The 14,660-nt window shown below is 41.4% G+C and overlaps 1 protein-coding gene across 2 annotated transcripts in view; it reads right to left on the bottom strand.

The window, feature by feature from the left end:
- LOC132076386 (L-threonine dehydratase catabolic TdcB-like) overlaps window positions 1-14,660 on the bottom strand; it is a 29,552-nt gene that overhangs the window by 6,021 nt on the left and 8,871 nt on the right. For both annotated transcript variants that reach the window (XM_059477436.1, XM_059477435.1), the window contains exons 4-11: window positions 11,447-11,563; window positions 10,311-10,552; window positions 6,144-6,309; window positions 5,621-5,717; window positions 4,661-4,736; window positions 3,910-4,035; window positions 2,524-2,691; window positions 2,154-2,211 (exon numbers count right to left, since the gene is read on the bottom strand). In XM_059477436.1, coding sequence (XP_059333419.1) covers window positions 2,154-2,211; window positions 2,524-2,691; window positions 3,910-4,035; window positions 4,661-4,736; window positions 5,621-5,717; window positions 6,144-6,309; window positions 10,311-10,552; window positions 11,447-11,563 — 1,050 coding nt within the window. The remainder of the gene's footprint in view (window positions 1-2,153; window positions 2,212-2,523; window positions 2,692-3,909; window positions 4,036-4,660; window positions 4,737-5,620; window positions 5,718-6,143; window positions 6,310-10,310; window positions 10,553-11,446; window positions 11,564-14,660) is intronic.

Raw genomic sequence — 14,660 nt, 5'->3', positions numbered from 1 at the left:
AATCTTATTTTTGCCACTAAAATGTTCCAAAAGTTTTTTTTTCCAGAAGTGAAGATTGAACACAAAATTTCATTTTAGAAAGTCCTTACTTTTTCATGAAACTAGACTATCAACAAGGATCTTCCCACAGAGTGTTCCAAGTGTGCACTAGATGAACAAGCACTAACCCAGAAAGGCATTTCACTAGAATGAAAAAAACCCAACCAAAGCAGCTCTGTCAGCCTGATAAGTGACTAGAAGCCAAGTTTCTCTCTGTTAGAAATAAAAGGGTACATCTAAAAGGATGATTAAATACTGAGGCAATAATCTTGACAGGACAGATTTAGTGTTTCAAATCAGCATCTATGCTCTCTGCTCTGTCCTGTCAAACACCTAATCTACATCCACAGTCACAAGCACACATTAAAGTCAGAATGAAATGGGCATAGCTGCAATGCCTTTCTTGTCATTACTGCCAGTACAGCACAAGGTGGTAATTTTGGTTCTTGATCCAGGTCTAAATTCATACCTTATTTTATGTGCGGTAATTTATATTACAAATGATTAAAATGTTTTGATGACACTGGTCTTTGGCTCTTAGAAAAAACAAAGAAAAAACCAAAATACTCTTCATAGATATTAGCTTTACTCTGAAAATAAGTATTTTTTCCTTGTACCTGGATAGAGCAAATTCATTTTGATGCTTTCCTATAAACCCTTTTTGACTACACATGTTTTAATTTTCAAAGAAAGCTTCACAGTTCTCTAGATATCACCAGATAGAGCTGCCTGCAGAGGTCTGTATGTCTGGGCCACTACTTTGTACTTCACATCTAATTATGCAATAGCCTCTCCCAGACTGGTTGAAAGCCATCATGCAAATCCAATATCCAATTAAATTATTCAGGGATGCAAATTCCTCCCTTCACCCTTTTTGTACAACACTGTCAGATTCTTGAAGTGAAATTACACTGTTTAAAGTGCAGAGAATACTATATAGCACTGTTTTCATTCAGGGCCTGTATTTACTAAAAACTAAAAAACCAAACCAAACCAAACCAAACAAAAAAAAGAAACACCTAAGACAGTAGATTTCATTTGATTTGCCTAATAGCATTAGTAAAAACTACAAGTCTCACTCCATAAAAATGGCATTGAAAACTTTATAAGAGTTACAGGCTTTATTGAATCTAACCTTCAGTGAAAAGCATTTCCAGAGCTAAGTTGGTCACTCAGAGGGGTTTATCCACCTCCTGCACCTCGTGCAGTGAGTGTCACATTATCTCCAAATCAGCCAAAGCTGGCCTATCATTATGGCACACTGCAGAACAATGTGGGTTAAGTGCTTGAGAGTATTGATGATATCATGTACCATAGTGATCTTTAATCTGCCTCTTCTTTATATCTGCAAGTGAAAATATTGAGGAGGCTTTTGCATCCAGGCGGGAAATTAAATTTAAAGGCAAAAATCAACGAGATTGCTTACCCAGTAACTTTTCTGATTAGCAAAGATCTCTAATTTGACTTCCACCTGGGGTTTCACAAACTAAGTCAGGTTGGACCTGGACAGCAATAGCATGAAATCAGTAGGACCACACCTTTGCCAAACCAGTTGAAATAAGAGATGCATCATGAGAAAAATGGTCCTTTTAAGAGACACCATTAGCTGGTAGCACCTCTTCACTCTTTCTGCATCCAATACTCAACAAAGGAATAATGGCTTTCCTCTGTGCTCTGGGTGGCTAAGAAACAAAACTGAGTGCCTAGTTTACAAGGAGAATTCCTTAAGAGTAAGGGTGTTCTCTGCATTGCTTTAAGGCAAACATGTCAGACAATTACAGCCAGCCTACACAGCTGGCTCTTCAAGTTCTGGATGGATGCTGCAGCTTGCTCACCTCCTCCAGCACCTGCCACATGTGTCAGGAGGGTTCATACCAGCAACAGTGCCATGCAACACCTGGAGTACCTCACCACAGTGTTGCAACAGCAAGTAAAACTGGTCCTGTGTTATTTATAAGCCTGCTAAGTGTTTGGCAAGAAGCTGTGCAACACAGAGGAAATAATCTCTGACACTCTGCTGGACTTTTTCAACATAGGCATAAAGAGACAGGGAAACAGAATAAACCAGGGGAGGCCAGTACTATTAGAGAAACTGAAATTGCATCTCATCTTACCTCAACAGTGAAAAGCTCGGATGTCACAAATGTGCGTTCTTGTTTGATATCCAAAACTCTAGATCAAATAAGGGACAAATTAGAGATCACAACAGTCCCCTGTCATTGCAAAACAGTTCCTGAAAGTGTTTGGAGAGTAAACATATTTCCTTCTTTCTGAATTAGACGCAATTCTATGGCACAAAGGTGTTTTCAGACTGGAACAAAAATCAAGGAAATAAAAACTTCTCTGCAATATAACAAGGAAAAAACCTTTGACTAATTAATTACTTACAGACTTGGCTTCAAAGATGTTTGGAAACGCTTCCCAATCTTTAATAATCTTTGTGCTAATCTGTGATTATATTTCCCAACTATTAGTCTGATTTACCTTGCTTCCTCCCGAGCCAAAAGCTCCAGTATCTTTGACATGTCTCCTGGGCAGTCAGAAATCACAAGGGAAAATCTGCACACTCTGTTATCCAGGGTCAGGGCACGAGCTATGCACTGCTGCAGCAAATGTAATTCCAGGTTTCCACTGCATATAACAACTGCCACTCTGAAAACAGACAGAAAAACCAGAGTTTTGATTAGCACTTGCCTGTGTAAAGGAACTATAAATCATAAAGACTGTGCCAAAATCAGCCTAAGGTCTGCTAGAACCTCCCCTCAATAAATATTACAGATTAGAGGGCTCCTGCCTCAGTATCCATTGTGAGCAGGTAGGGGAGGCCTATAATTTGGCTGCATTAGTTGGTCTGAAATGTTGTTTTCATTTCACATTTCCTGGAGATTTGAGTTTTATTAGCGATAATTAGCTGGTGAACTGTAGGTCTAAGTTGCAAGTTTTAAGAATTTGACATAATTCTCACCTGGAAGTTCTAAGTTTCAGGCTCTTACTGATCAGACAAAATGTATGTTCAAGGTTTTCTGTAACCATTGATTAAATTCATCACAACGCTGAAAAATGAGTGCAGAAATGTTTGAAGTGCAAGTGAAGAGCCACAGGATTAGTCTATGAAAATCTCTCTGCAGAGTCAAACCTACCCTCTTTGCATTTTCCCTTTTATTGTAGCTGTACTGAAATGTGTTGCTGCTCTGTGTGCACTGCCAGCCTCTTCTGAAGAATTGTCTCAGCAGTATTTTAGTGTGCAATCCTCTGCACTAGAAATCTTATTTTGTCTTGAGGGCATGTATGTTTAAATACATTCTGGACTATGACCTGAGCCAAGGCCCAATCCACTTAAGTGCTGAGTCCTCAGGCTGAGAGGCCAGGCAGCACTGGGCCACACGCTGAACACCAGGCACAAGGATAATCCCTCTGAGTGTGTGCACAGCTCTCAGGAGGGGAGGCAGGTGCCATGGGTCACTGCAGCAGGCAGCCCAGCTCTGTCCCACCACAGACAGGGCTGGATTCCACAAGTGGAACAAAAGGAGACAACAGGCTGACAAGGGCAGGACACTGTCCTGGCAGGTGTGACGATGTCTTGTAGAGCTGTAACTGCCTTTCCCCAGATATCTGAGAATCAAGGCGTCAAGGAAAGGGACAAGATGTGTCAGGTCTCCATGCTGGCATCTGTCTGGTTCAGCACAATCTTACCACCTGTGGCCAGTCCAGTCAGGCTGAAGTTTCGGCCACCAATGAACCCCCTTGCCAGTTCAGGGGCAGGAACTGCCTGGTCACCCACAGAACAAGGACATGGTCACTGTTTTCTAGGACCAGGGTGCTCAGTCCCATGTTTCTGCCACAGTTCCCTGTTTGCAGTAGCTGCTGTACCTTTTACCCTTCAACTCAGGCAGCTTCCCTGCCACCAGTGCTGCAAGCCCAATGGCCCCTTCTGCATCAACCGTGGCTCGCTCGTACTCCAGCAGCCTCAGCATGGAAATGAGGATGTCCTCCTCCCTGAAAGAGAGACCTGGGTCAAAACAAATCAAATCAAAAGAGCTCCCAGAAGCAGAAGATAACACATTTATGGGTAACTGGGTTCTTACCATCCACCCAGATACATGTGACCCCAAGGTGCTGTGCTGCTGGGGGTGAACGTACATCAGACTCATTATTAACTGAAAGACAGAATGGCTTTTTACTCGAAATATTACCCAAATCCTAGTAGCAAGTGTATTCCACAAATGTGGCCTTGTGAAGATTTAGAAGAGGTTTGCCAAGGGCTGCCTTCAAGTGTTGTAGAACACAAGGACAAGTTTTACATCCAGAGCATGACCAGGAAGTGGTGGCAGGTGAAATTTTGGCCAAAGGGTGAGTTTGGACAACACTTTCAGTCATATCACTTAGTTTTAGGTAGTCCTGTGAGGAGCTGGGAGTTGGACTTGATAATCCTTCCTAGATCTCTTCCAATTTGAGCTACTCTGTGATTTCTATGGTTTGTGGGTCTGGGTTCAAAGCCTTCAGTGCCCCTCTTGGAAGGAAAGGTACCCCATGCCCACACTCCCCTAGTCTGCATGTTGCATTTTTCATACACAACAACGTGCATCCAGAGTTATTCATTTCACTGCTTTTCTTCACCCACCTCACAGTAACAACTTTATCCACAAGCTTCCCAGTCAGCTGCAAAGAATTGCTGCCAAAGCAAACTCCACTCACATCTGCAGATTTCAAAAGACAAAAAAATGAAGTTGGCTGCTTTAGACATATTCAACATTTTTTAGAGTCCTGGCTGGTTTGTGCCTTTAATGAGTGCAGCACACTGCTGTTACATGACCTTAAGTTACTTGATTTTTTTCATGTGACAGAAACGTGTTTGGCAATGAAAGAACAACTCTCACAAGAAGATTTTGCCATTTTGGACCCCTTCAAGAAACTTCTGATACTTCACTGGCATTGTTGCAATGTGAGAGTGATCCTGCAGCCCAGTGCTTTTCACTATTCAAGGAGGATTGAAGGAGAGGAGACCCAAGAATGGTATTGGGATTGTTAGCTCCAGCAGCACAGCTGGCTGAGAGTGCAGACACAGGCAGAGCTAACCAAGAGAAATTAGAAGTTTCTTACAAAACTCCCATTTAATCCAAAACTTCCAGAGATTTGAACATCAGGCAAACAGGATGTTCTTAAATTGCTTAACAGATGAGGTTTTTTGAGCAAATGATAAGGAAACAACTCTACCATTTACAAGCACTTTTGTTCTGAGTACAGTTTTGTGTCTAAATATTTAAGCACTGCATCATTTTCCTGCCTTTTCCACAAGAGCTTTCCCATTGACTTCACTGGTTTAGATGCTGTGTGTGAGCACAATGTTCAGACAAATAATCTCATATTTCTAAGTATTCATGTACGCTAGAAATAATATTTTACCCCATCAGGGTGTGGGGGAAAATGTGGCAGAATTTGCTCTTACAGCTTGAACTAAATTGTAACTCTTCAGAGAACTTCCTTAAAATACGTTTGAATTGAAATAGTAAGAAAATTATATAGTTGGAGAAATCTGTTACAACCTTTATTTTACCTCCAAAAGAATATTGCATTTTCTCACCTCCATAGAAGTGATGATTGTTGCAGGCCTGGTCGTCATTTGGGTGGCCAGCTTTTAAGGACTCTTGCAATACTGGGAAACTTTCAGATTCAACTCCCTGAGGAAGAGAGAGGTTGTCACTTTTTTATTGAACCAATTGTAACAGAAGTTACCACCAAAGTAGACAGCCAAATCTACAGAAATTTCCTCTTCAAATTAACAATCAATTTCAAGTGTCAAAACAACCATGCTACCACTAAACTTATTCTGTGGCTCACTTAGGACCAAATTTTTCCAGTAAGAACTTATTTCAAAACACAGAACAGGATTTTATTTGCTTAGGAGAAGACTTCCCATGCTTTTCTCTTAAATCCAGCCAAACTGCCAAGGGACAGGAACTTCTCGGGTTCTTACAGGGTCTTCTCTGAGGCAAAGCCCATGGGATCAGAGAGTTCCTGCCTCAGCATAGGCAGTCTCTGCAAGTGTCACTAGATACCAGTGTCTTTTGTAAACAGCAATGTTTAATAGGTGAAAGGCAACTTACAATTACAGAAATATGTGGGTTGAGGTGTTTGAGTGCAGCAGCTGACCCTGCCAGCAAGCCACAGTGGCCTCCTGCAGGGAAAATCACCGCGTCCAGCTTTGGCACCTGCTCGTACATCTCCAGCCCCACGGTCCCCAGGCCTGACAGGTACACAGCACTGTCCTCCCTGTGGAAGGAAGGGCACACATCAGCTGAGGTCAGGGCAGGGATAATAATTCCATCTACTACTTTCAAGATCTTGTTCAGCAGAAAAAGATAAATGTGAGTAAATCAGCAGCACATGAGGGGAGGAGGTGATGCAACAGGATGGTGCCATGAGGTGGACCACAGCCTGCTCCTGCCCACTGGGAGAAAACCTGTGCTAAAGACAAGCCCCTCAAAGAGTGTTCAGACTGAAGAGCACTGAACTCCCATTGTTATCAGGGGTTTACAGAAAAGGCAGGGAGAAGTCATATTTCCATTGCCATCACTTCCTTCTGCCTCATAAATTTTAAATGTTGCAGTCTAAACTACAAGCAAAGCCTCAAAAAGGAATCCTCTCTTTACTTATCAGTGGATTTAGTGCTTGTGATGAATGGAAATTTTCATGAGATTTAAGCAGTGTGTTCAACCTCACAAATATCAAGGAGATTGCTAGAGTTGTCTTTCCACAATCCACAGCCAATATCTGATACCTTTCCATTAAGCAATGCACTTAGTCATGCCAAAATATTTACTGGTAAAATACTTTCAGGCAAATGTAGTATAAATAATAGGGACAAGCAGCATCAAAAAAATGAAGAAAGCTCCAGCATACTGTCATGACTGACCTGGATCTATTTCTAAAAGCTGGCTTGCATTTTATTTACAAGTTAGCAATGATGTAAATGTAGAACTACATGTAAGAAAAGAAATACGAGCTCTCTGTACATTCTGCTTTTTATGACAAACAGAATTGCAAGTCAAATGGTTATACTTGATTTACTTGACCCAAGGATGTTTGGGTACTTTGAAACATTTTTTATTGCTGTACCTGTTAGACAGGCACAGAGAGGCTCAGTGTAGGAGCACAGAATTCCTGCAAGGAGGAGACCAAGGCCCTTGAGAAGTTACCTCACAGAAAATTCTTCAGGGCCAAGGTCTATATAACTACATAAGAAAGGTTTGGATTAATGAACTTCCACTCCTGTAGCACAGCCACAGACAAAGGCAAGAAGTCATAGTGGAATGAGTAACTGAATCCTTCTATTTACTGTCTTCATCAAGATACTGAAGGAGCTCTCTCCTCCTCCTTATATGTGACAAAAGATATCACTGGGCTCCTGAACAGTTCTGGAGACTTATTCCCAAATAAGGTTCAAATCCAAGTTTGTGGAGCTACCCCTGCCATAGTTCCATGGGGTACAAGGGGACCTGCAAAAATGAATGAAGGCTTGAAACATTCACTGAAGGAATAAAGCCTCTCTAACAACTGTCCAAATGAGACTGCTCTGAGCATGGAGAGCTATTAGCAATCTCAGATCACCATCTTTTCCTTGATAACATCCAGTTGAAACATGAGTTCACTGATCAGCCATCAGATTTTATAATAAAATGGGTGCATTTCTTTGCATTTGACTAATAACTTTTGCTTTTTGAAAGTAAAAAATATATAATATGCCATTGAGGCAAAATGAAGGAAGAGGGCAGATAAATCTAGACTGGAGACTGAAACAAGCATTTTTGAGCCAGGGCCAGAAACTTGGATATTTGCCTTTTGAAATGTGTGATACATCAGCAGTCAAAGATGGGCTGTCAGGCTGTAGTTTTCCAATGAAGTTTTGGTGTGGCAGCTACAAGGCTCTGTTTGTATCTGTTCCAAGGAAAGAACTCAGTTTGTTGGATAGAGTAACAGGCTAACCAGATCAGAAATAATCAGGTTTGATCAGCATTCAGATATGGAGTTACACAAGAAAGAAATGGGCTCTCAAGGATGGAAGGTGTGTAATTCAATCTGCAGCACCCTTTCCTCCCTGATTCACAAAGGAATGTTTCTCACATCCTCACAGAGGGACTTGGTTATTGGCAATAGTCACATTGCATTTATAATGAGGTCCTGAGCCCCTGTAGTTAGCAAAAATTTCAGGGCACCTAGGCAGCAATTAGGCAAAATAAATGATTGAATTCCAATTTGAAAAATCACATTTCCTTCCTGGGATTCCCCAGGAAGTTGCAACCGAGTAAAAAGTGCCCTCCATCTATTTGAATTCTTGCATGGTCATTTTCATGACATAGAATTTTAATTGCACCCAGCAATGGGAAGAGCTGACAGTGACACACCCAGCTGCAGGCACAGCCCAGCCCAGTCACGTACCCAACCCTTCTGCCTCAGGAAGGGCAGAAGGAATTCCTGGGTGAGGAGACCCAGAGACCAAATTGCTTGGGATTGCATCCCAGCTAGAATTAAACTGGAATACAATGACATTTTGCAAGTTACACTCTTGGGAGCTCAGCTGGTATTTTACAGCTTTGGCAAGTGTCAAGAATGTGTGTCAGACCCACACTGTCCATAAAGGCACACATTACACTGGGAAACCTCTCCAGGTCTATCTATACCTAACAAAATATTTTTCAGATATCCCATTATGAAAAGCCTCACAATTGAAGTGGGGGGTTTCTCCTTTTTTTTTTTTTCAGTGAAAAATTGCGTCTGTGAGGTTTTAGTTAAACACAGTCACAGATTGAACAACTTGTTTTTCGTAACCTGAAACCTGAAATAAATCAGAGTGCTTTAGTATTATTAATGGTAGTGTGTACATTTAGAGTTTCTCAGTGCTGGATGCTGAAGTTCTACACATGCATTGTCCCTGGAGCTTCATTAACCTGGAGAATATCTACCTTATGTAACTGAAATCATTATTTAGGGATGAGGGGAAGATAAAAAATCAAATTACAATAAAATAATTTAGTTCTTTTGTGTGAACGTGATAGTTGATGCAAGCCAGCTGGAGGTTAATACATCAATTGAAAAATAGCTGACAGAAATTTGGAAATCACCAAGTTAGGGAAAACTGTGGTTTTCAAAGGAGCTTAAAAGTGTTTAAAATTCACTGGGATTCAGGGCACCTCATTCCCCATTGAAAATCCCAGTCTGGGACCAGACTGTGCCCACGGTGGCAGACCAGGCCCATGAAGCAGCCCTGTGTGTCACTGGCTGCTGGCAGAGCTAACACAGGAGTTGAACAGCACAGTCTGTAGTACTGCCTTCCCAATACACCAGCTGGGAAAGAACTTCTATTATTCTGCTCCATTCTGGGATCTTCTTCCCAGGCAACACCCCTCACCATTACTGTGTTTGAGGCAGCAGTGCCTGGGAGCTGGAAGGGAGCAGGCACTCCCTGCAGGAGATACCATACAAACACCAGGAGTGGGATGAAGCCTACACAGAAGCAGCAGTGGTAGGGGAACAATAACATTCCAGCTCAGGGTATCAGAGGGACCACTGTTAATGATTCACCCCTCTGTGCTTTTGGAAATCTTTCTTGAAGAAAGGTAAAAAAAGAAAAGGGGCAGGGCAGAGGGGGAATGCATAAGAGGCTACAGATAAAAGAGAAAAGGAAAAAGGTAGGAGTTCTAAGAGTTTTTGCCTGTCTTATTTATGTTTTTGTTACATCTGCCTTGTCCAGTGACCTCAAATAGTTCAAATTTAGATTTGTGCTCATCCTTAGCTACTTTAAACATATGTATGAAGTAGACTCTCAATCATTGTTTTTCAAGACAGGATCAGTTTTGCTCCTCACACCAGATATGTGAAAATCTTAGAGCATTAACCTCTTCTTGCTCCGCATTTTCTCACTGAACAATTTTAAAGATTAACTTTTACCCATGTAACTTCAAACAGAGAGACCAGAAATGAACACCAGCCTAAATACTTTCTGATGGAGTTACTAAAGAATTAAACTATAGCCACTATCATATTAGCTCATAAAAATCAGAGTTTGCCTAACTGAGGGGCAGAGAAGTGTGTTTCATTTTGGTCTCCATCCCCAGCTGTTACAGAAAGACACGATTTGTGCCTGGGAACACGTAACTGTCCATATTCCAGGTAAGAGGAGCGTTTGGATGAGCTGTGATAATTTTAATGAAACTGTTTTTGCAGAGCTGTGCAGGATCTAGTGAGCTGTCTCTAGCGTGCCTGCTGTCACTCACTCCTCCAGGTAGAGGTATCCGTTCTCCTGTGCCAGCCTCCGCGCGTGCAGCTGGGCGTCCTTGCCCGTGGTGCCGTAGGAGATGACCATGGCGCCGTAGTCGCGGCACATCCTCACGCGGGCCGGGGCCGTGCTGGGGCACAGGATCACGAACACGGGCACACGGAGCTCTGAGGCGTGGTGGGCAACAGCCATGGAGAAGTTGCTGTCTGAGGCCACGATCACCCCTTTTCTTTGCTGCTCCTGAAAACAGGGTTGCAATTGCATGTTAGTGTCACATAGCTGTCCCATATGATCCTGGATCATTCTAATGATCTGGCTTCCTTTTTTCCCTTTACTAGCTGATTGAATTGTGATGTTATGGTACACTGTATGCATGGCTGGTGTGATCTCAGGATTTACACACAAAGCTAAAACAGCACAAGGTCAATCCCTGTGCCTGCACTCCTCTGGGTTCAATTCTTGTTCCATGGGAAAGAGCTGAAAAACTCCAACTAATCACAGAAGAGCCGATAGGTCCCTCAGAGTTTATATCTCTGCTCTGCCTGTATGAAATTATTTAATTTCTGCTTCCTTTTAATAGAAGATTTCATTTGTATTATTACGAAAGGCAGGAATAACCACTGCTCTGGGCTGCTGTCTCATGCCAATTTTAACAATGACTGCAGAGACTCCTATGACAATGGCAATAACCTCCTATGACAAATGATAAACAAGCTATTCATGTAAGAAAACTGAAATTCATTACAAAATCAATTGGTGATCTAGATCTTTGTCATCACTTATTGTAATTCAATTTCATCATTGCTCATCAGTTTGGTGGTTTCAACACATCAGAACAACAGTACACATAAAAACACTTGGATCTTAATGCCATAAGAAAATGCTGATGTTTCCATTTTGCAAGCTTTTGTTTCAAACATTAAGAATTTCAGCAGCAGACCAGCCAATTGTAAATAAAGTAGTATTCTACATTCAGACCAATCTCTGTTCACATGCTATGTTCAGTACAATGATTCTAAGGACAAGAACACTGTGATTCCATGGAGATTAGAGGCAAATTTATCTTCAACTCTACTCCATTTTCATGAAGCAAAGCTACTATGCTCCTTTTTGAATGCTGACATTTTGCTGTACCTGAGGCAATGACATCAGAAGGTAAAGTACACCTCGTTCCTTCACAGACCCCGTGTACTGGAGGAACTCCTTCTTCAGGTAGATGTCCATTCCATACTGCTTGGATAGCCTAGAGTACTGGAGTAGATAAATAATAGTATGTCAATATATCTACTGCTAAGAAAAAACTTCCACACCTCATGTTGAGGCATGAATTCTACTGCTATATCTGAGCTCTAAAAAGCAAAATTCATCTTCTGGTTCTTCATTCACAACAGAGTACTGTTACCTACCAGGTCCTTCTGCTTTATGGAAGTGATTCTCAAACTCACAGCAGTGAAATATGGACCACATGCCATTAAGAACTCTGAAAATAGCACTTGCTTTGGATCTTATTGTTCAAACACAGGCATTAAAATAAATATTTTCAATTATCTCAAAACCCACACTTCCAGCACTTGCCAGAACTGGATATTGACTACCCAAAAAATAAGCTCATCATCTAATAGATACAAAGGCCATCAGAAACTACCTCCTTGAGCCCCATTATGGCTCTGCTATGGTTTCTGCCACTAATTCCCCATTGAGTGTTGTCTATTTTGCATTCTAGGCCAGTAGAATATTAGCAAAGACATTTCTTACTCAAAGAAAAATGGAAACAATAAAAAACAATTTCCCAGGACTGGAAGTGTAAGCAGCAGCTGTTTGGAAAAGCTTAGTGTTTGGAACAGAAATGATGCCTGAGCTGAGGGGAATTAGCAAGCACATTACACGTGATGCACTGCCCAAGTGCATGATTTTAAAAAAAATTTAATGGAAAATATTTGTTAAGCTTTGTAATAAGACACTCCCAGCATGTATTAACATATTAATTTCCTATTAGCATATTCATTAAACCCAGAGTTTTACACAAGATAACTTGTGAAATAGAGCTGCAGTAAGCCTGTGGGTGCCAGCTCCCCAAGCTTATTGCAGCTCTATTTCAGAACTGGCTCCATCTCCTCTATTGGCTGCCAAAGCAAGTGAGGCCCTGGTGATTTAGGGGATCAAGTCCTCATTTAAGATAAGTCATGAAGTGAGACAGATCCAGAACCAGCATGACAAAATATTTCTCTCAAGCAGTATCTGGCAGTGTCACACATACAATGTATAGTGTACACACTAATAGGCACTGACACGGCTTTCAGACTGGAGGACTTTCCAAGTGAATTTATATAAACTAAATATATCTGAATCAGACACTTGCTTTAAAGTATGCAGTTAAACTACGTGTTTCAGGTGAACACTTCAAGGCTTTTTAGTGGATTTCCAAGCGTATGTTTAAGTTCCTCACCCATAGGTGGGGCCAGATTCTCTGTTTTGCTTCTGAAAATCCTGACATAGGAGCTACCCCTTGCTGCTCCTTTGCAAATCTGGCTGCAGAAACTGAAACGATTGAAAGTGCTTAGCACACTAATAGGATAATAGTTTATATCCTAAACATCCTAATCTATGGAGAATGCCTATGCAAAATAGAACAAGAACACCATAAAAGAAATGCTGCTAGTGCTTCACATGCCACGCTTGTTTTAGTAGACAATCTTGTATTCTAGAGCAAACAATCAGAAAAAGGATTTAAGGAGATGAATCCTGTGCATAATAAAGTTGCTAAGCCTCCTACATTTAAAACTGTGTCATTAAGTCACTCTTTCCCACAGGGGTGGTGTACTTTAGATTGATACTTGTCTTTAATTTTGATAGTCAGGATTTTAATTCTTTAGGTTGTCCTTTTTGTCTCTCTTTAACTGAGGATTTTTTCATATAGCCTAAATATAGCAACTACTTCTAACAAAGCAGGCATCAGTGCTATTTGCAGTTGAACTGACCTGATGTGTGACCTCCTAAGACTCATTGAACCAGCCTGTAAGATTTCCTTTGAGTCACTGTGATCTTATCTAAGGACTACAGATACCATGTGTAAGGAGCAGCACACAGCACATCCACCAAGCTAACACAACACAGCCCTCACAGCTCCTTCATCAGCAGCCAAGCCAGGTGTCCAGCTTGATGTCAGTTCTTCGTTTTCTTATGCCTACTGCCTCTTGGACATGTTACAATTCACTCATGATGCCACATCTCAGCTCCAAGGCAAACTCCTGCCTAAGGAACCATGCACCTCCATGTTCCATCCATGGTTTTGCCTGAAGATTAGGAATCACCCTCTGCAAAGTGTTTCTCCCTTAAATTAATTAAATGGATTATAGTCACACTCACTTTTTTAGTCTAAAGAAATTTCCCTGAAAGGGGCTCTTACCTCTACATGATGAGTTAAAATAAAGGTTTTCTGTGTTTTTCTTGACACCACTCTGTGCTTTTGAAACAGTGCACGAAATGCACTAATAACTTCTGCAGGAACATTACTTTGAATAACAACAGTCATAGGCTATTTTCACAGTAAAATATACAGGTTTTTATATGGGTATAGGCTTTCCACTATTCTGATAATTTTTAAAGCATAGTTAATAAAAAAATACTAAAGTGAGACTGTTTAGCTTGAAACAGTAAATGCAGAAAGGGGATACAACTGGGTTGCATAAATCTGCCAGGGATAACCAGGAGCAAGGAGCTATTTAAGTTGAGGGGTGTCATGGTTTAACCTCAATTGGCAACTAAATATCATCCTACCACTTGCTCATTTCCCTGCCCCTGTGCTCTGGGGGAGATGAGAATTGGAAGGGTAAGGTAAGAGTGAGAAGTCTCATGGGTTGGGATAAGTATACAATATACAATTAGTAAGAACAAGCAAGCAAGCAAGCAAACAAACAAACAAACAAATAAATAACAACAATGTAATTAAAAGGAAAAATAACAAAGAGATAAATAAGATCCAAGAAAGACAGCTTATGCAATTGAAAACAACTGCTCACCAAAAACCAGGCCCTGAGCCTCAGGCCCCCAGCCAACTTTCCCCCTAATTGTATTGCTGAGCAAGGTGTCATATGGTATGGGATGTCCCTTTGGTCAGCTGGGGTCAGCAGCTCCAGCTGTGTCCCCTCCCAACTCCTTGTACATCCCCAGTCTTCTCACTGGTGGGAAGGAGTGAGGAAGAGAAAACACCTTGGCTCTGTGTAAGAGCTGCTCAGCAATAACAAAAGCATCTCTCTCTTATCAACAATATTTTCATCACAAATCCAAACCACAGCCCCATACCAGCTACTGTGAAGAAAATTAACTCTACCCTAGCCAAAACTTCCCT

The sequence above is a fragment of the Ammospiza nelsoni genome, chromosome 8 (genome assembly GCF_027579445.1).
Source record: "Ammospiza nelsoni isolate bAmmNel1 chromosome 8, bAmmNel1.pri, whole genome shotgun sequence".
NCBI lineage: Eukaryota > Metazoa > Chordata > Aves > Passeriformes > Passerellidae > Ammospiza > Ammospiza nelsoni.
Note: the sequence above shows the minus strand (reverse complement) of the source record. Positions and strands in the feature narration are given on the sequence as shown.